Here is a 23,065-nt window from a genome sequence, read left to right on the forward strand (position 1 = left end):
AGGGAGAGAGCCAAAAGAATAACTGGAAACTGCATCAGTGAAGGTCCTTAAAAAAAAATAAAAGAAAAAATCTGAAAAAAGTCTGAAAAGGAAAACAATTGTATCTTGAAAGCACAGGAACGAAAGTAGCAAAGGTGAGTGATCAAGGTCAGAGTTCAAGCATAAAAGAATGAAAGTCAGAAAAGTAGACAGCGTAACAATGAACCTGATTAGAAAGGAGTATTTAAGGAAAAGGCTGCTGAGTTGTCTCTGTATGAGGCATAATGTACTCACCAGGAAATGCCATTCATTCATTCATTTGTTCTGTAGAAACATGATTGAAGTAAAACCTCAAAGCTATTTCTTGGCAGACACTGTATTAATTCAACTTAAGATTGAAGAGATTTTTTAAAAAACCAAAAACAAAACAAAACAACAACAAAAAACAAGCTCAGTCCTGTTCTGTCTTCAGGGCAATCCATCCATCTTCTATTTTTATAATAAATCTTCTGCACAGCAGATGGAAAGCAAGCATCTTATCAAAATATTATTACCTGTACCACATTCACACAGTATCACACACATTATACATGTATAGGTACAGGCAAAAAGTAAAATATATATATCAGTGTATAATGTTTTTTGACCATCCTCTTTAGTGCCTCAGGCAACATGCATTATACTGTAAAGTCATTTCTCAGAGCATATTTTCAACACTCTTCCCTCTTTTTTATTTAACCTTTGATAATATTTAACATCCTCTTCTCCTAGTTGCTTTTGTTTATTTATGGTTTTCACATGATTTTAAAATAACTAGATTCATTAATGAAGAATTGAGTGCATCTTCCTACCAGAGAAGACACCGAATATTGCACCAGTGTGATATAATGATGATGGACAGAACAGAGCTTGAGTATGAAGCAGCCCTAGTTATTGTATTCCCTACTGAACCTTGATGCAAGTTCTTTTCATGCTTAGAGGAAAATGGCAACACTGAACAGATGTCACTTTTACAAGCGACTGAGACCACTCATCTAGTCTGTAACCAACATCAACATCTTACAGCTAGGTCTGCTGTCTTCCCCAAAGAAGGGACTGAACACGTGTATGATGTGCAGTCATTATGCAAGACCCAGAATGCACAATACATGGTTAGATTGCTTCTGTTCTGTATGGATGTGTGATGACACATGCTTCTGTCTGTTGCACTCAGCATGCAAACATCTCTTTCAGATGCATCTGTGTTTGACTCATAGGCAATTTGTCTCCGGTCTCCTTAGACCTAATTTGCTCTGTATTCGCCTGAAAATCAACAGAACTCAGGCTTAAGCTCATAACAATTCTCTTGGATCCTGCTCTGAAAATATAAGGTAGTGAGTAAATTAATTTTATATTAGGCATTCATACTGTTTTCCCAGCATGCTCATTGTCTCCCCAACAGGCCTAAGTCTGAAAACAATCTACTCTAAATAAACATGCAAGCATAAATTAGAGTATTTAATTTTAAAAGGCATCTAAACGAGTGGAAGCACAAATGAGTTCCTTCAAATTTTTCTCACTGGAGAATTGTTTTATTTCTTTTATTTTAAGGGTGTTCAGGATGCAGAAACTTGAAATTAATTTGACTGCAAATCAGTGGCTTTAATGCTTATTCCAAAACAAGTTGTCTTAGAGGTATTAAAAAAGGAAAGTCATTTGAACTATGAAATATTGGTATTAAGTTAGATTGGTAATAAACATCTCTACAGTCAGACTTATTACTCCACCAGATCTTAACACAACTTGTATCCATAAAACTCAACAGTTCCAGATTCAGCCCACACACATGTTGAGTACAGTAATTAAAGATTCAGAGTGACTGTGGTGGTGATTAGTGAATCACATCACCACTGTGTGTTACAATGGGTAGAATATGGTTGATTAGACATTACATTACGTGTTAAATTGTGTTAATGGGTTTTAGACATCGTATGGTATTACTAGATTAGGTTTATGTGGGTTATACATAGAAGGATAATGAAAAACTTGTTTTTTTTCACATATTTTGTCCCAGTAGTGTTAAAGGGAGACATGATATGCCCTTTTTTCAGAGGTGGACACAGTATCTTGAGGGTTTTAGGAAATGCCTATGGCATGCTATATTCCAAATAACACAGAGAACGAACATGAATTTAAAGCGCTTTTCATAGTAATTGATTATAAGACATGGTGTGAGCCACTCAACTACAGCTCACACTAGCACACACTACACATTTTTTTTTTTCATTACAAAAAAAAACCAAAACAAAAAAAAAACCTATTGTTTTTTCATGTATTTTGTCCCAGTGCAGAGTATCTGAATGTTTATGTTTAGGTTTATGGTTGTGAGTGTTTTTTAAGTTAACTGTCAGTTAGACTCTAAACTGTATTGCTCTTCGTGTATAAATAAAGTTGTTTGAATCTTGAAACTGAGCTGACATCATCACGTGTAAACTGCTAAAATACTAAACTGGCATTTTAATAAATTCATCTGCATATGAAGTAGTTTAATGGTTACTAATAGTCAGACACCCAAATTTAAGTTCTCTAGCAAAATTTTCCTGTTTATGCTGAAAAAACAAAACAAAACATGCAATGAGCAAAAGAAAATGCAAAAGTTGCAGCTCACTGCACATCATATAAATAGTATTTTCAACTTGCACTGTGCAGAAATGCGTTGATGGGGTGAAATGTTATTTCTCATTAATGTCTGAGTCAATAAAAAGGTGGACAGCAAAGTTTCTGTGCCACCCATGCAGTATGCTCCTGACTCAAATGACTGGCTCTGCATTTTCTGAACAGATGCATGTGTGGACATTTTATGGGCACAAAAATGAGGAAGGTTGTCATACTGACTGATTTTTTGCTAAAGGGAATAAATGGAATCAAACTTTGGCAGAATTAAACTGCAGTTGGAACTATTTTTAAAATTGGTGCTACAAGCAGAATTTCTTCCAACTCTGTCAATTTGATTTCTGTTAATTTAGTGACAGATGGGGGGTTGTAAATGTTATAACTTGTACTTGTTTGTCATAAATGTGGTTTCTAAACTACTCACTTTTTATATAAGTTTTAATAAAAGGGTTAAATCAGATATTCATTATGTTTTTTATTAATAATCTTAGCAGAAGTTTGACTGTCAGGAAAATACCACACCTTAGTTTTGCCTGGCGTAGTGGATTTTTTTCCTTTCATAAAATTCAAATAAGTTAATATTATAACTTTTGTGCATTCACGTTTTTATGTGAGAATATAGTTAAAATGAGTGTGTGAAGTGCAGTACTTGCAACACTTGTTAAGACATGGACAAAAAACACAATACATAACACAATGTATTTAGAAAAAAGGTATTATAGGCAACATTGTTGCTACCTTGTGTGTTTTATTCTTAGCAAATATTTATAATCCTCGATAGTTTGAGCTTCCTAATCAGTCCCAATGTTCTACCTTACACCAGCTCTAGCCTTTTCCTGCAACTAACTTGCTTAAGTAAAACACAAATTGTGTTGCAAAAATCAGACTGTTAACATGTAAATCTACATCTTGAACTTACCAAAAATGTATCTATTCTAACCTGGCTGAGATTAAATGTGTCATTTTCCTTTTTTTTTTTTCTCCCATTAGGATTCGAGTATGTTCCAGTTGAACATGACCAATGCAAAGCCAATGAACCTTATCGTCACATCTACAAAAAATGCTTTTGCTGCGTGCAGCCTCAACGAGGGAGTAAAGGTTTTTGTGAGTGTCTATGGTTTTCTACATCAGCTTTCATGCAGATATAACTTAAAAGCACGAGGTTTTACTTGTGAATAGAACTGACTACTAACCAAAAGCTCATTTGTAACACGTTAGGTTGCATAATTTGTAACCACATTCCTTAACTTCCTATTGTTACAAAGGCCCATCAAACACTTTGTAACTCAAAATGATAGATTACAAGTCTGTGGGGACACCAGTAAAAATAACGAGTTTTTTAGTAATGTATAATCAGATTTTCCTCCAAAACTCCCATGTAGTGCCAGCTGTTTTACATACAGTACTATCAGCATGACACAGCTGTGCAGCTTGTTGGGCCTATTTGGAGACACAGAGAACTATGTTGATTTTCCCTGATTATTCCCCAATGCTTTCCCTGTGAGAGGCACTTTTTGTTTTAGTGTTTTTTACCATCCACGCCATAAAAATGTTAAGAGATGCTTCAGAGTGGCCAATAACAAGAGGGACTGATGGCATGGGCTGTAAAATTAATGTTCCAATCAAACTGGAGATTCTGACTTTTATACAGTGTTCATAGCTAATATGTGAAGTGAACCCAGCAAGGCCACAAAACATTTTATCAGCTGTGTTTAAATAGATGTGTGTAGCATGTGATCCAAGAAAAATGAGTAATTTAAGTTGACGATGAAGAAAGGACCAACAACCGACTTCAAATAAATGACATTCCTTCAAATTGGGTTAGTTTAAAATAAAAACAGTATCTGGAGATAAGGCCACTTATCTTGACAGTTAAACCAACTCCCATTAAACTGATCTAAAAGCATCTCCTGTTCTGAGATACTAAACATTTGAGAGGAACAATCAGTGAACTTCTTATCATCTCTTAAACTGCTTGCAAAGCAGTTAAAATTTGACAGTTCCCCAAGTGAATTTGTAATGAAGCCTCCTCTGCTCTTTGTCTTTGTATGTTTAAAGACACTGATATGCATGAAAAAAAAGAGCTTTAGTACTGTAAATAATCTGCTGACACGATTAATAAGCTCAAGCATGAAAAAATAAACGAGTGAAATAAAATCACAGCCATCCAATCAGTGTGATGACATGTTTGCAGGCATGTCAACAATTACTGATACGCTGACAGCAGTGTGGTACAGCATCCTGTATCATGTCCTGTCGAGAGCCTGGACAACATTGCCTGTGACTGCAGGATGTTTTTGTGGGATGAGCTGTATCACTGGGGGATAATAGTGCTTTGCTGCAGATTGCAGTGCAAGAGAATCAACATCTGTTCAGCATCTGAGAAAGTACGTCAGTAGCTTGACAGCTCGGTATTGTGACAGTTCATGTTGGCCTCCCAAGGCTGCCATGAATACACAGGGTTGTTAAAAAAAGAAAAAACGTAGGCACAGCAACATTTTTTGACTATAAAGTCTTGCAAGAATATTTTTTTTTGCATTTTATGTGACAGTTTGCTGGTTGCAAATGGAAGTTACTCACATTTTACACCCCACGTTAAAAGTAGTTATAGTATACTTTTTCTATGCATATATTTTAAAGTAAATCCCCCGTTTGGGAATGAACTGTAGTATTTCATGGTGGCTAGAATCTGGAAGCACAGCTGTACAAATACATCAGCTTTTTTTCAACCTAAACTGATGTCCTTTATTACATATCATTTGAGCCCTCCGAATATCGAGCTTATTAGTCGATATCTGCAGTTGATAAAATTATAACAACTGTTATTTACCTTTCCTTCCTATTGTTTTTTCAAAGCCTTCATTGTCTGCCCATTTTTGCTATGACTAGCTTTTCTGCTTTTATGTTTGTAGTTCACATTATTTTTCATCCCATGTCAATCAAATATTCATGGGGAAAGACCAATGACTCCCTCGGGCTCACTGGCTTTACCCTTTGTTCTGCTTTGTGATGCAAAGGCACACAAATTCATACAGATGGGTAGGGAGAGGGATTTTTGTCCCTCAGTGAAATCTGATAGTTAATTACTGCAAACAGTATTATTTACAGACCACACACATTTTCTTAAAATATTAAGCTTTTGTGTTTTCATCAAAATTTTAGCAAAATGCAATGAGATGTAAACATGTGTAATTTGCATTTCCCTCTTTTCTAAATATACTTGTGTGTGGCAGTGGTAGAAAAATGGTTAGCTACCACAGAAACGGTGACGAGACAAAGTAGGCTGAGCAGTTGTTGAGACCAAATCTATTAAGCGTTGCACATCTTAAAGCCTAAAAATAAATGATGTAATTAAAAGAAAGCACAGAAACATCTTATGACAAACTGGAATCTGTTCAGTTCTTTTAATTTACTTGAAATACATTTTTCTAATGCTTCTGGTTGACAACCTCATTGATTCTTTCAGCAGAGTTAGCTGTTCCTGAGCAAGTCTTTACAATACGAGATGGTGTACTTGTAGAAAACTGTATGAAGAATAAATCAGCCATGTTAAAAAATTGTCAGAGGTTGAGCCAAATTAAACTGGATATCAGGGCATCTTTCTGTAATTGTTTCTTGTTGTTATGCATATGTACAGGGTGCTATTGTTGTCAGTCCCCGTTCTCTATTTCTAACACCCTCCCTTGCCTTCTTATTCAAGCAATGCTGAATGCAAACTCCATTATTTTTCATTGGCCCAGACGAGGAAACAGCAGTGTCTAGTCGGTGGGATGGATGTATATATTTATACCTTGTATGGAGCCAGATTCCAGCCGACTGCGGTGACGCACAAAGCTAAAAAAGGTCCCATTTCCTGGCCCCACTCAGGAAGCAAAGGAAAGACCTTGGCTCCAACAGGGTTGTGCAACTGGGCTCGTGGATACTTAACCATAATAAACACTTCTTTATAACGGAGCCCTGCTCAGAGAATAGAGGGAGAGTTGGGTGGAGTGTAAGAAACATGTAAGGAAAAATGAGAAGGATGGGCAAACATGGTGAGGAGAACACTAGGTAATTTTAACAATTAACAACATAATGCAAACACAAAGCAGAGACACCTCTGTGTTAGTGTTGGAGTGGGTACATGATTTTGTCACTGTTGTTTCTTGGAAATTGAGTTTAATTAAACTAATTGGTTTGTGCTCTACTTTCCAGATAAACTCCATAATTTCTCCTGTGCATATCCCATCATCCCAACATCAAGAAAACATCCATATAGAAGACTTGCCCACTCAAAATGAGGAACTGGTCAAGTGGGCAGAACAGAAGTTCGGGGGTGTGACTTCATTCACTACTATTCGAAATCTGGCAACAATCTTAGTGAAAGGAACACAAGGTGAGAAACATTTGTAATTCTAGCATGCATTTTCATAGAATATTTTCTTGTTGGTTGCATTTGGCAGATTAGATTGGTTCTAATGACTGGTTGAGATATCACTCCAGTGAAATAAGGAAGCATGGAAGATGATGCAGCAGTACTGTAAAAAACCTTTGTTGCTGTCTAAAAGTGTTTCAGATATATCAGCTTTGACAGAATGCTTTTCATCTAGGATATGCTATCTGCATCTCTGTTTGGTCTGAAACAGTATGTTTGCTGCTGAAAAGAACAAAGTAATTATGGCCTGTACATCATGCAGCCTTAGCTTACATAACTGAGAGTCTGCAGTATGGTAATCAAGGATGGATGCACTGCTGTTTCCAGAGCACTCTGGATAACATTCATTACAGCTAACCTTCTCTTATCTGAAGTGTGCATAAAACTCTTTTTGATTAACTCACTGAGAAGCTATTGCACTGGGATTTAGCCATCAGTCCACCAAAAATATTTCTGTTGCTGAATGTAATCACTGCTTTGATTTCCAAAATTCACAAATGGGATAAGTGAGATTAGTTTAATACATACATACATATATCCTGACTAGTTAGCAGAATTAAACATTATCATTAAAAATCCTGAAGATTCTGCAATTCAGAGCTGAACAAAGCTCATTCTTAAATTTACTCTGTAGTCCTATTAATCTCTCTTTATTATTATATATTTGTTGTGTTGTGGGAAGATTTGGATTCTTCTACATATTATGGAAGAAGACGCTTTGCTTGGGAAACTGCAATGATATTATTGTCTCTCACTTTAAAAATTATGACTCAGTCACTCAGAAAAGTCCACAAAGCTCATCAACAGATTTATATAGGAACTGCTTTTTTTTCCAAAGTGTGCATGCTCATGATATGGGACACTTGGGATCATGCAAATATAGATGTGATAACATGGTAATAATGATTGCTAAAGCTAGGTACACACATAAAGATTATTGGCCCATTTTTGTCCTGATTTTGCCCCTTCCCGACCAAGGAGGGCAAACGCCCGATTATCTTGAGTCTTATAAGATAAAATTATCATTTGGTTTGAGGTGTGTTAAAAGCAAATTCATCCCGACAATCGGCTCCAAAATGGGTCACGGCCGACAATCCGACAATGTTTACGACCAAAAGTCATTACGTGTGTGAGGAAAGCTGGCGACTCCTGAGTTGTGACTCTGTGGATTGTGACGTGGAACGGAATAAGCCAATCAGAGAGCGAGCTGACTGGGAAACAAGGAAGGATATAAAGTCTGTCTTCATGCTGTCTCCAGTATGTTTTTTTTTTTTTTCAGTTCTGGATTTTTCTGTTAACAATAGTCCCAAGACCACCATAATTCCCTCGTCTTGTAGATCCTCTTCCATGCTGGATGTTGTGTTTTTCTGTTGTTGCCATGGTTCTTCTTTGTTTTTGTTAGATCATGTCACGACAGATTTCTGGCATGGAGGACTACATTCTAGATGTATACACAGAACTACAGAACATAGCACAATATGTATTGGGTTTTTGGCGAGCTTTCCCTTTAATAAGATGTCATAACATATGAGAAAACATTTGGAAAGGAATCCATGGACGATTGGCCACTGATGGCTGAAGATGGCGGCGCAAAGCCATTATGCTTTGGAGTGAAGAGTCATGGCTGAGTAAAGAGTGGACATTAAGGATATTGTGAGATGTTATTTCCATCAGGGACAGCAGTGAGTTTCTCAGTGCAAGCACAATAATTTCCAAGCAAAGCCTCTTTATGGCATTATAAGCCTCAGCAAAGCTCTGAGAAAGGTTATGAAAGAAATTAAATGTGGTAATACTCAAAATCTGATGTGATAGATGCTTTAATGTGATTTTTTTTTCCTGTTCCTCTCTCTCGTTTTTGTTTTTGTCCCAATTCCTTGTCCCTCTCCAGGCCAGAAGGTGACAGATGAAATTGAACAGTCGTGTCAATCATATGCTGCAACTATCAGATTTATAAGTTTTTAACCACATTTAGTTTAAACAAGTGTTTCGACTGAGTCCTGATACCCAAAACTGTTATAACAGTTAAGAAACTTTATGCTGTTATTCAGTGTGGTCACTTTCCATGACTTTTGGAGTGATTATGTTATCTAAGGTTCTGTGGGATCTTAGTTTTACAGCAAAATACAACTGTGCAACGTCAGCTATGCTCTGCTGAGACTACACTTAGAGCATCTTTCACAGCAGGAAAGCGAGAGTGTTAATGAAATAATTTGGTTTGCTGTTTTAGTCTGGGCTGTGGCACTGCAGTTACTCTGTGAAGTCTGTTATACACAATAATAAAAGCTCTTCATTCAATCATCTGCCAAGTATTTTATTAAATTTTATTTGTTCCTTGAATCATAGGCTCTTGTTTCCAAAATCATTTTTAGTGAAAGCTTTGCAGATGGTTTTGTGTGACCCTGAAATGTCTGTTCTGTTTGCAGTAACACTATATGGCACAATTTCCTCAAGTCTCACTTTTTTCTCATACATAAGGTCTGAATAGATATGACTTACCAGAAGATTTTATGTGGTTTAGAATTAAAACAGAATTACTGGCTTTCCATTTCTTGGAGACAATGACCTGTTCATGTCATTTTTGTTCAACTAAGGATTAATTAATCCAGAAAAATATTTGTGCTTTCACAGGTACCAAGCCTGGTCGTCCTGAATGTATACTTGAAAATGAAGATATGTTAAAGAAGCACTTTATGAAGATTGAGTTAAATCCTTCTTCATTCAAATACTGCATCCCGCAGCAACAGAACGACAATAAAGATGAGCTTCATATCATCAACATCCCGGAGAATTCTGAAATTCGGTAAACCTATATGTTTATAAGACATGAACTTTTGTTCTTTTTGTATTTTCTGTTGGCAAACTTTGTCTTGTGACATATTCTTCTTCATATTGCAGCAACGTATTGCTGCATGTGGACAGAAAACAGACCAGTGTCTTCCTGAGAGGCCCTCAGGGTACCAACTGGACAGTCGTCAATCCACAAGTCGCCAAGCTTGGTGTAAGCTTACGTATAAATTCCAGGGCCCTTATTTGTCAGCCATGCTTATGCATAGGTTTGCTTGTATTTAGTGTTTGAGAACATTTCCACACAAAGTTTGGAATTTAACAACTTGTAATTGAAGTTAGCCACAGAGCTTCACAGAATAAAAAAACATCCAAAAGTGAAAATTCTGTTTGGTTGTGTCCTCTATTTGCAGATGAACGGGCACAAGCAGGGGATTTAAATAATGTGCAACTATTAACATGCATATGACTGGCCTGTGTACATTTAAAAACTCTAAATTTAATTTATAGGATGGAAATTGAGCATAGTTTCTACAAACAGTAAACGGTTGATAAAGCACATTATTTCACTGAAAAAGTTCACATAAAGTTTGTCATCACACTGCTGTCAGCCAAGTCACACAGCTCACTTAAGACTTCACTTTTTTCACATGATAAACTTTTCAATGCTTGATGGATAATAAATACCTGTACAAGACAGTTCAGCATTACAAGGGATTTAATTAAACTTGTCCTTTTTTCTACAGTCTAACAATGCTATGTGGCTGCCCTCCTTACAACACGAAATCAAACCTAATGGAACTACACAACAAAGCGACAAAGCACTGGATGTACAAAGGATGGCTTTGGAATATTTTAAAGTTTCTTCTTTCACCAGCTATACTGAAATCAGACTGATTAACTCAGACATTTTCCTGGTTCTTGGAAAAGCATACAACTTTGACGGTATGAGTATAAAAAGTAAATTTTTCCTCTTTTTGTATCTTTTTTAACCAAAAAAATAAAATAAAATAAAATAATTAACGAAAAAATTCTGCAGGACGAGTAGATCGGGAAGTGCAAAATCCATTACTCATATGCAATGCATGCTTCACAAAGTCATGTAATATGTTCAGTAATATTTCAATTTTCATTGTGTTTTAGGGACACCTCCTCCAGTTATAGAAACAGTCCCAAAACCAGTCATTCCCATGACAACTAATTCCCCTCATCAGATGCCTCTGGTGATGAAGCTGTACAGCTCCCCAGACTATCGTTCACCCCTGGAACCCAACACCAAAGTACAGAGTGACAAAAGAATCTATGCAGAGGTAAGAATCCATCCATCCATCCATCCATCCATCCATCCATCCATCCATCCATCCATCCATCCAGTTTATTCCAAATCATGGTAACAAGGACCAAGAGTTAGTTTTCACTCACAATCATTACAGTATATTTATCATCTTTTGCTGTTGTGTACACCCACACACATTTTAATGAACACATTAGGGACAGTATAGATTTAGTGTTTTGCCCTAGCACACTGTATATGTGGAGAAGATAAGGGTCTATGAGCCAACTCCTAAAGACTTAACATACCTTACGGTGCTCAGAATTAATACCAGACCACAAACCTGCCTCTCATCCCTAGTTTTAAAAGTAACATTCCCTTTTTTTTTATTTTTGTTTTTTTTTTTCTTGCACATGGAAATCTTCCTTAACATCCTAAATCTGGAAGCTTTATTATTCTTGTATGTGGAAATGACCAGATCATATGCTTTTATTAAATGTTAAAAGTTACGGAGTGGCTTGCAACATGCTTTGCTGAATGCTGTGATTCATAAAATAAATGTGTTTGACGTAAATGTGGACCTTTAAATGGCAAAAACTATATTTTTATATTTAAAAATTATTCTAGAATTAAAAAAAAAATGTATCTCACCTAATTCCTGTCCACCTTTAACTAGAGTGGAGGATCAAAGGTCTGTGGAAATCCTAAGTCAGGATCCATTTATTTATTGATAGCTCACTGATCTCTTTTTGGAGACGAAAATTAGGCTGTTACTTCTTTATGGTGATTTTTAATTATCTCCGAGGGCATAAGGATGCAGCATTACAGCATTGTTTGGTAACCTCTCTGTCCAGCTGAAGTGAAACCTACTGTCTCATTCAGACCTCGTGGAAGGTAATAGGTGGATAATGGAAGATAATAACAGCGCTGGTCCCTGCTGTCTACCTGTAAACAAGCCATGCTGACGCAAGCCAAAAAGATAATATCCAAACCATCTCATCTCATCTTACTGTCATTAAAGTTTTAATGATAGTAGATAAAATAGTTAAAGATGTCACATTGAAATCAGCAGATGATTTCCTCCTGCTTTGTTGCAAATTTACCATTAAGTGTATATTACTGGCTCAATATGGTTGTTCATATACAGAAATGAAAGGGGTCATTATAGTAGTTATTGTCTATTAGAAATTCTGCATTATTTCTGTTGTTGTTTTTACAACATATGTAATGGTTGACCTTTATTCAGCTGATAACCATTTGAGAGACTATTGTGTGTTTTTTTTTTTTTTTTCTTTTTAGCTGCAGCTTATTTAATTTCTTCTCTGTTTTCTGTAGATTTCAGGGGACACTTTGGGGGGCATCGTCTTGAAGATTAAGGTGATCAGCTGCTTTGTGCAGTCCAAGGGGTCATGCCCTGTTGTGAAAGACTTACCCTTCATTCCAGAGGCCTGCTCCTTTGGTCCCTGTCTAAACCGCACTAGACTCAGCTTCTCCTTAGACCAGCTCCAGGAGCTGACGTCCACCACTTGGAACCTGGAATGCTTTGTCAAACTTTGCTACAATGAGGTACGAATTTACTAAGCATCATTTTGCTGCTCCATTCCCACTGGGTTTGGGTGCATTTTAACAGCAACAGACTTTTTCTTTACTTTAGCTGCAATATATAAAATAAATATTCATGGTGAAGTTTTACAAGGAATGTGGACTCAAAGTGCTGACTCTCAGCTTTAATTAGAAAGCAATTAGATCCAAATTAGAGGAAGGGATTGGGGATAAAAGCTATAAACATAAAGGGTCTCAAAACCGATTCAAGAAATTAACATAGCCATGAGTAAAATGCTTGTTTGCAGTTCTTTGTTGAGAAACCTTTGCAGGTAATGCCTGCCTGCAGTCTAAACCTGTAGAAAATCCCTATGGAGTTGATTTTGTCCTTTGTGATACTTTGCCAGGCCTTTACTGAAGCAATCTTCATCTGAGTGTTTATGGGTTCTTTTTCTCTCATTAAGTCCCAGAATACTGATTTGGCTGCCCCTAATGTTCCTGCTATACCTCTGATAGATTTGCTTTGTTTTTTTAGCCTAAGGATGGTCTGCTTCACTTGTGCTGAGAGCTCCATTGACAACATGTCTTGGGTTCACACCAGCAGCTCCTAAATGCAAATGCAAAATGTAAATTTAACACCAGAAATTTTACCACTTTAATTGATGAATAGATTTTGAGGGAGAAGTTCAAACTGGTCAATGATACAGCTTTTGAGTTAACTATCAATTCAGTTTTGGAAAAGAGGGGTTCTTAGTGTTTCAGTCGTTTGGATATAGCTTTTAATTATTCATTGTTTTGTTTGGGAATGAGTGTGTGTGGCTGAGTTGGGATGATGTTGTGGTCCCTTAGCTGTATTGGTAAGCTGCTTTTTGTCTTTTTTTTGTCCTTTTCTTCAGAAATGCGTAGATGGAGGAAAAGTGAAGGGAAATCTGGAGGTTACACAGCCATGTCTGCAACCACCAAGTGAGTTCAGTTTTAACTCCAAAACACAGATCAGCTCATTTTCAAAATCAACCTGAGTTTAAAATTATTTTAAATAATTTTCTATTTTTTTTTTCTTCAAACAAACAAACCCTTCATGTGAAGATAATTGGTTTACAATTAAATCACTAACAATAAACTCTTTGAACTCTAAGAGAAATAACTAAAACTTTTAAATTACCTTTTATGCCTTCAGGACTTAATTGGTAGTCCGGTGTTTCGTCAAAGAGTTGCTGCTTGCTGCTATAATTTTCATTCCTATTATTGCTTACAGCGCACACCACATGCTGCACAGGCAGTTGTCATAGCACTAAACTCAGGATATGCTGCGAAGCCAGTAAGCGGTTGCAGGGCAGGGTCTTGTCCTTTAGGAAAGTCTGCACGCTGACCTTGTGGCTACAATCAGACGTAATGGCCCTCAGGGGAAGGAGTGGGGGGGAAGCAAAGTCCTTTGTGTTTCCAAGAGGTCTGACTATACCGCTATCCAAACACGGGCACTGGTGGGCTTTGTGCTATTGTGAGACTAATCAACACATTTGACTCAAATAAGGAAAGATGTCTTTACTAAAAGAAAGAGTAGTTTCCGCAGATGATAATTAATGTGTCGGAAATTTCAGTTGAAATTCACTGTCTGAGTAAAAAGACACAAGGAAGCAGATTATGTATAAATATTCATTGACAATGGATTTGTTTATGTTTAAGTTTCCTTTATGCTCATTTTCTTTTGTACAACAGAAAGGCAACGATTGGAATTTGAGTTTTGCCTTTTATACAAAGCTCACTATATATAAGCAGGACTAGCAGAGTGCGTTCTGTAGCAAAGCTGTAGTGGGCAGGACTGAGTGGTCCATTCAGCAATCCTTCCTGTTTGGTGGTTTTCATACAGAGGTCAGGGAGTCGCACGACAGGCCTGTTGTCTCTCTCCTTCTCTCCACCTGCACTGGAGCTTCTGCTTCCTGCTTCTGTTTATTCAGCTTTGCTGTCAATCCCTCACTTACACAATGACCGAATGAAGAAAACAGGTCTCTAGAGAAAGCCTACTCAAGTTGCTGTGATGTTTCTGGCCCGTTCTTTTGCTCTTGGATTAAAAGACTAGTTTTGGAATGAAATTAGCACAAATGCCCACATGATGTCACTGTTTCAGTGCTCTGAGTTATTCATTGCAGATGATATTTATTTCTTTTTTTATTGTTTTAAACAAATAACATGGTAGCATTTGCTGTAGTCTTAAACATTTAAATTTTACATGTAAAATGAAAATATGGAGCTTCATTTACTCTCATTTACTGGAATGTAACGCCCATTCATTTTAGCTTAAATGCTGCATTTTGCGTTCAGAAATAAACAAGTGCATCCCAGCTCACTGCAGCTTGACTAACCCTATACATGCCATCATGTAAACGATTTTACTATGTAGAATGGTAGCAGGTTTCTACAAAACAATCAGTGTTTTCTGTCTCTGATGCCCCATACTTTACTGTACTGCAGGGGAGGAAGGCAGTATTTTATAAATCCAAGTACAGTCCCTAGATTAGCTTGTTTCACCAGGAGGCAGGAGGCTGCAGAGGCAGGTGAGAGAAACTCATGCACAGGTGATGATTAGTTTTTTTTACAAATATTCTGGGTGCTTTTGGAAAAGTCTCTGTAGGCAATAGAGAAAGGAGAGAAGGAAAAGCATGTATACACAATTCTGTCTGATATACAACACAACACACATGTTCATATTTTGGTTTAGATTTAAGTAAGAAAATTGTTTGACAGTCGATTAGACTGACACAGAGCATACAAAACAACAAAAAAATAAAAAAATAAAATAAAATTTGCTGCTACTTTTCAAATTTTATGTTTGTTTTTTGTTTCACCTTGTCCATCCAGCATCATAGCAAACAGAATGGTGGTCTGGCTGCTGTGTTGTGCCAAACAAATTTGCTTTGCCAAGAGAATCTTTATGTATACAAGGTCCCTCTTGATAATTTAAGTATTATTCTTTATTATTATTGTCTGTTGCTGAATTTACATATTAATGCAGGACCTCACAAAGGGGGTGGGGGAAAAAGAAAGAGGAGTGTAAGCAGAAGAGAAAAGAAGAGCAAAAACAAAGAGAGACAAGGATACACTAGATAGAAAGTAACAACATCAGCTGTTCAATCTAAACAGGAAAAACCAGACAACCAGCTGCTACACCTGTAAGGAACCAGAAAACTACCTGCAACAACAACAACAAAGCTGACAATCATCAGGAGCACCTACAAAAAGACAAACAAGCTGGAATACATACATACATACATACATACATACATACATACATACATACAGTCATATGCAAAAGTTTGGGCACCCCTGATTATTTACAAGATTATTCTTAATAAAACATTGGTTGTTTGGATCATCAATTGCAGTTAAATATATCATATAGCAGACAAACACAGCGATATTTGAGAAGTGAAATGAAGTTTATCGGATTTACAGAAAATGTGCAATAATTACTTAAATGAAAATACGCAGGTGCATAAATTTGGGCACCCTTGTTGTTATGTTGATTTGAATACCTTTAGCAATAATTATTGGCGCACAAAATTTGTTTTGTAAGCTCATTGACCCTTGACCTACATACACAGGTGAAGCCAATCATCAGAAGGGGTATTTAAGGTGGCCAATTTCAAGTTTTTCTCCTCTTTGCATCCTCTCTGAAGAGTGACAACATGGGAACCTCAAAACAGCTGTCAGACGACCTGAAAACAAAAATTGTTCAACATCATGATTTAGGTGAAGGATACAAAAAGCTTGCTAAGAGATTCCAGGTGTCAATTTCCACTGTGAGGAACATAGTGAGAAAATGGAAGACCACAGACACAGTTCAAGCAAAGGCCCGGAGTGGCAGGCCCAGAAAAATCTCAGATAGGCAGAGGCGAAGGATGGTGAGAACAATCAAACTCAATCCACAGACCAGCTCCAAAGACCTACAACATGACCTGGCTGCAGATGGTGTCACTGTGCATCGTTCGACCATTCAACGCACTTTGCACAAGGAGATGCTGTATGGGAGAGTAATGAGGAAGAAGCCTTTTCTGCGCACATGCCACAAAAAGAGTCGCTTAAGGTATGCTCAAGCACATTTGGACAAGCCAGCTTCATTTTGGAATAAGGTGCTGTGGACTGATGAAACAAAAATGGAGTTGTTTGGACATAACAAGGGGCGGTATGCATGGCGAGAAAAGAACACAGCATTCCAAGACAAACACTTACTGCCCACAGTAAAATTTGGTGGCGGTACCATCATGCTGTGGGGCTGTGTGGCCAGTTCAGGTACTGGCAATCTTGTTAAAGTTGAAGGTCGGATGGATTCTACCCAGTATCAGCAGATTCTTACAAACAATGTTCAAGAATCAGTCACAAAGTTGAAGCTGCGCCGGGGCTGGATACTTCAACAAGACAATGACCCTAAACACTGCTCAAAATCTACAAAGGCATTCATGCAGAGGAACAAGTACAATGTTCTCGAATGGCCATCTCAGTCCCCAGACCTGAATATTATTGAAAATCTGTGGTGTGATTTAAAGCAGGCTGTCCATGCTCGGAAGCCATCAAATCTGACTGAACTGGAGATGTTTTGCAAAGAAGAATGGTCCAAAATACCTTCAACCAGAATCCAGGCACTTATTGGAGGTTATAGGAAGCGATTGGAGGCTGTCATTTCTGCAAAAGGAGGATCTACTAAATATTGATGACATGTTTCTGTTGGGGTGCCCAAATTTATGCACCTGCCATTATTTGTTTAATTAATTATTGCACACTTTCTGTAAATCCAATAAACTTCATTTCACTTCTCCAATATCGCTGTGTTTGTCTGCTATATGATATATTTAACTGAAATTGATGATCCAAACAACCAGTGATTTATAAAGAAGAATCTTGAAAATGATCAGGGGTGCCCAAACTTTTGCATATGACTGTACATACATAAATAAAAAACATAAGCAACACAAAGAAAAACATGAACATAACTGCAGTAGTTGGTGATTAAACTAATTTTATGTTATGTTTTATGTGTTGCCTGTCTGCCAAAGGTTGCTAACCTTTATTTTAAGAGCTGGGTTTTTATTTCCAAGCTGCGACAGACGTCTTCGATGTTCGTTCAAATGCTGCGTTAAAAGTTATTCAATGATTTTGGAAGGTAATCTCCAAACACCAAACAAAAATGTGTCATGAGTCAAGCAATAAACTTGTAAACATACTTAAACACCAGATAGCTGGAACATTTTCAAGATTTTCCAGACGTTTTTCTGCATGGACACTGCTGGGTTGGTTGGGATGAAATTCTTACTGAAATCCAAAATGAGTTGAAGTGTAATAATCATGATGGACTGCTCAAACTGCTCTTGATGTAAAGAACATTTCTCAAAACAAACAAACAAACAAAAAAAAAAAAACTACCCCTGGATTAATTTACAAAAGAAACTTAAGCTATGCTACATGATTTATTTATTTACACACGTTAGTGTTAAGGATAGTACTGCTACGACAGAATACTGCTGCTACAAAGCAAATAGCGCTTAACACATTTAATTATATTTATCTACTCTTAGAAAAGAATACTATCGTCAACTCACTCCTGTCACCAATCAGCATCATGTCAGATTCAACATTTTACATTTCTGCACATTTATTTGAATGTGTTGGAATGAATGGTTGCCACCATGTTTGGCTTGTGGTTGTTGTAGGTTAACTGAATCTTTCATATTTGGTTTTTTTCTCATTTGCGTTTCAGCCTCACCATGCTTTGAATTTCGCCTATCTGGTGTTTTGGGCATTGCTTTTGGAGGCTTCCTGATTGGAGTATTACTCATTGGAGCACTGTGGTTTATCAAAATTAAAACAGGTAAATGCATGCTGAGGATGCAGTAATTCTGCTTCATTATAGTTTTGACCTAATTAAAGTCTAGTTTTTAATTGGGCTCATTCTGTTTAACTCAGGATACCCGACTGGACTGCACATGAGCTCAACTGCAGCTGGTCTTCCTGGTGAGAAATAGAACTTTTCCTGTTAATTTCTCTCTCTTTTTTCTTTTTTTTTTTCCTTTTTTTGCCATCAGGTTCTTACCGGTTTGTATCTTCTTCTCCTTCCTCAGGATGTCCCTGCTCTAGAGCAAAACGACAACCTGTTTCCACCAACCCGTCCCCCTCTGAGAATAGCAGTGCCAATGCTAGCATTGGAAGCACCCAAAGCACACCAACCAGCAGCATGGCGTGAGACTTCAGTGTCAGCTCCCTTCAAAGTCATGTATTTGTTTTTTTGTGCATTTTTATGTTAATGCTCCAAAAAAACATTTCTCAACTGCCTGCTACCTTTAAATTCACGTTTAAAAAGCACAAATTTGGTCTTTGACATATGTCTGACAATAATCGGGGAGTTTGTGGGTGGCGAAGGCTAGATGATGAGTAACCAAAGTCTAACCTGTAGCCTTTGATGCTCACCTTTGCAGCCTCTATTTAAAGTCAAACTCTTAGAAAGGATGTCAAAGAGGGCAAGAGAAAAAAAAAATAATAATTTGGCTCCCAGCAACAGGAAAAACAAACCATATCCCCCAAGAGCTAACAGGAAATTCACCGCATTCCTTTCAATGAATTGTGCTTGTGTGATGGCAGCACAATAATTGTTAAACAGGAGACAAACAGGTCAAAAGACAGACTTTGAAAAACAGATGAAAAGCTCTTTTGCTAACATGAGTGCCAAAAATATAAATGGCCATTGTCTAGGTCAAAAACTCATCAGTATCATCACATGAATGCAAAAGATCGACATTTTTGCATCTCCAACCAGACGACATCTCCTTGATGTCAGGAGCTGTCATCTCCTGACATCAAGGGGTATTTGTATTAATTGGAGTTTAAGGTTAATGGTTCTCTACCTCTTATTATTCGGATATGTGGACTAGTTGAAACTTAAAACCAGATTTCTCTGGTAAACTGATTATTTTTATTTAGTTTTTAATTGTGTAATTCTTTCACACTCAAGGTTAACCCTTTAAGTGACCCTGTGGGTCATTGGTAGCTCACAAAACAAGGTTATGGTGCCATTTTTATGCCACACAGCAGATGTATCAGTGCTATCATATCAATGATTTCCCCCACTGCTTACTTGAGGTTACAGATTATTGTAATGTATTTACTAATAAATCACCAAAATAATTTTAATCATTGTAAAGGAAATAATTGATTATATGAGCTCAAAATGCTTCAGTTTTTTAATCATGGTGCCACTAGTTAAGATGCATTTCTGTATTCAGAGCTGAGTAAATGGGCTACAGTAATGTTCCAGTTCAGGTTTTAGACATCACACGCTTCGACTTAAGTGCCAAACATGCAGCTTTGTCTACTAGGAGGAGGTTCTACAAAATATTTAGTCGGCAAATTGAATGCCAGCACTTTTCCACTGCATAATGTCCATATTCAGTAGGGACAGTTACATGTGCATCACCATTATCTACCAATCTGCTTTACACAGTGTATACTTTTATACTAAATTCAAAATTTGGCACTAAGTCTGTCCTGCTTCCTGAAATCTACTTTCTTTTTATCCAGAGTCTCACCATTCCCTGAGCAACTACTCTATTTTTATTAGAAAAAAAGGCAAGGGTATCTTTATTTTTGTAATAACTACAATGAGCCACCAGTACATTCAGATTTAGCTCTATGGAAGAAAATGAAAAATAGCACTGATCTCACCTAAACATTAGAAATGGGTCACCTTGAATTTAGACAAATGAGGGTTTTGTTTGACCAACATTAAATTTTTGTCACCCTTTTGAAACAGCTGTAAAATGGAGGTAATCTTACTGAAAGCCTCACCAGATGCGTCTTTATCTACACGTTTGGGGGTGCGCCCACATAAAACAATGAGGTCTATGCACCAAAAAAACCTTTACTGTCACTGCGAGACCAATGGCGATACAGACTGGCTTAAAATATTTTAAAGCATATTCTTGAAATAAAGAATAATCACTATAATTGACTCATATTAGTATTTGAAAAAACTGAAGGACATTATGATATAAAGCCCTTTTTTCAATAAATAGACAAATGTACAGTTTTGATATCTAAATTTCCTCCATTAGTTTTATTGTGATTTCTATTGAAGTAAAAATATTTACAAGTCAGCTCTGAATACAGCTCATGTCTTGACCCCACAGTACAATAAGTACTTTAGGACACATTGCACTGAAAAAAACATAGCCATCTAAATGTGCTTTAGCTCAGTCAAAACACCTTTAAAAAGTCAAATGTAGGTTTTTAATTACCAAAGAAAATATAAAAAGTCAGGAAACCTGTCATGTTGTACATTAATTTGTTAAAATGAATAACTGATTTCTACATTTATAGGCTGCATCATAAATTGCATAGTAGAGTGTTAGGGACCTTTAAGAGTGCAGAATGAATGCTGATAAATTATTATAACAGTTTTTTCTTTGTTTTTATTTTTGTTTGTTTGTTTTGCATCTTTAAAAAATAGTCCTATGATGTCTTGTGCAGTAAGCAAGCAACGAAAAACCTGTTTTTTATTTACAATACATGACACTGACACAAGCACTCAAACTGTGATGTCAAACTTTTCTTTTTATTATGTGATACACTGATTTACTTTACTGATATATAAATATATATATACATATAATCACATGTCAAATAGTTATTCACCTTCTGATTTGGATAGGTAAAATAATTTATTCACCTTCAGATATAATCTCGATCATGTTCCAAATCAACAACCTTTGTAAAATCTTTTCTCATTGTATGTGAGATATGTAGCGTATTCCCTGCCACATACATGTGCAAACATGTAGATTTCTTCCTTTTATCGTGGGGTGCATATTTTTAAGACATAACAAAGAGGGCCAGTACAAATTGCCACTTGAGTATTTGTGCAATATGAGGTTAACTTGTATGTATTGTCTATATGTCATTTTTACCAAGATTTGTTTTCTTTTGTTTTGTTTTTGTAAGTGTTGTATAATATTCTTACTTTGAATTATTTCATAACCTGATTTGTTCATAATGTATTTGAAAAACTGGGACCATTCTGAATTAAGGCACAAGATTTCTTTTTCATTTTTTTTTTTTTAATCCTTGTTTTTATATGAAATAGTATTTAGTTTTGATTTTGCTGCCATCACAGAAAAAAATTATCACATCACATGTCAGACCGAACATTTGATTTACTGGCTTTATCCCATTTGATTTGAACCTTAAGATTCCCTCTTTAGTCTAAAAACAAACCAAGTCTGTGATAAATGCCATCCTGACATTGTATTCGGCTCATTGTGTTATCTTCAGTGGCTGTGATGGAGAAATCCATTCCGAATTGTAAACAGGATGTCGCACCTCTGAGTAGCATCCCAGACAGATATTTAGCACTCTGTTATCAATAAACATCCACACTTGAAATTTAAAAAATGCAACAATTAAAAAAAAAAAAAAATTAAAATCTCAAGTTTACAATTTGGTTGCCGTTTAAGAATTTTTTTTATTCTTTTGTTTGTTTTAGCAGTGTTCATCTGCCTCTGTTGAAGTAACCTGTCTGAATGCTGAAATGAGACAGGCTGTCAGTTGATTAACTTGTTAAGCATGCAGTAGGATACAGTGTCCGTATACTAGAGTTGGCAGCATTTACTATTTTCATTAGATCCATTTGATGAGATAGGATTCCAAAGATGCCATTATTTCCTATGTCTCTAAAAAATTCATATTTCCTTTTTCAGAAAACATTTAATAAAGTGAACTTGACAGACAATGAGTGTTTTTGTGTTTCTTACATCTCTGAAAGCTCCCAAGATCCTGCAGATTTCACAGGAATAGAAATATCCGAGTAATGGTGCAACACAATGTAGAGCAGTGATATGGAATAAAGAACCAGACACTCAGTACTACACACTCGTGCAAGCTGTGAAGGACATGGTGTATTTATCTGATAGTTTAAAAGAAAATTGTTCAATAAGCAGTAACAAGAGGGAATGCACATGTATTTTACATCCATTGTCTGTAGAAACATCTACTGTTGTCACTTTTCTTGCTGATATTCAAGTGTGAATTTCCTTTATAGGCATTTCAGTCCTTGATAAACATCTACATTTACACTGGTATATGATAAACTCTGAAGTATACGAAACATCACATACTTCAAACCAAAAATAGGGGCAAGAATTGACTAAATCCTGATAAAAGAGGATTCTTACAATTTGCCACAGTATGAACACATTAAATCCCAAAGTGTCTCATAAGTATGCAGCTTGGTGTGTAGCATACAATGCAGCAAACAAGATTAACACCTGGATCGCAAGAATTTCTTGCTGTCTTTTGGCTGTAAGTATAAAACTTTTCATGGATTCCAAATTCATTTAGTTTACTCAATGTAAAAATACCAGTAGACAGCAAAGAATTCTTGT

At 36.5% G+C, this 23,065-nt stretch overlaps 1 protein-coding gene across 1 annotated transcript in view; it reads left to right on the plus strand.

The window, feature by feature from the left end:
* eng (endoglin) overlaps positions 1-22,413 on the plus strand; it is a 41,246-nt gene extending 18,833 nt beyond the window's left edge. The window contains exons 4-14 of the mRNA XM_041969891.1: positions 3,622-3,735; positions 6,826-7,006; positions 9,674-9,845; positions 9,941-10,043; positions 10,576-10,774; positions 10,973-11,139; positions 12,438-12,668; positions 13,541-13,607; positions 18,394-18,504; positions 18,600-18,647; positions 18,755-22,413. Coding sequence (XP_041825825.1) covers positions 3,622-3,735; positions 6,826-7,006; positions 9,674-9,845; positions 9,941-10,043; positions 10,576-10,774; positions 10,973-11,139; positions 12,438-12,668; positions 13,541-13,607; positions 18,394-18,504; positions 18,600-18,647; positions 18,755-18,876 — 1,515 coding nt within the window. The 3' untranslated portion in view covers positions 18,877-22,413. The remainder of the gene's footprint in view (positions 1-3,621; positions 3,736-6,825; positions 7,007-9,673; positions 9,846-9,940; positions 10,044-10,575; positions 10,775-10,972; positions 11,140-12,437; positions 12,669-13,540; positions 13,608-18,393; positions 18,505-18,599; positions 18,648-18,754) is intronic.
* The last annotated feature ends 652 nt before the right edge of the window (positions 22,414-23,065 follow it).

The sequence above is a fragment of the Melanotaenia boesemani genome, chromosome 19, assembly GCF_017639745.1.
Source record: "Melanotaenia boesemani isolate fMelBoe1 chromosome 19, fMelBoe1.pri, whole genome shotgun sequence".
Taxonomy (NCBI): Eukaryota; Metazoa; Chordata; class Actinopteri; order Atheriniformes; family Melanotaeniidae; genus Melanotaenia; species Melanotaenia boesemani.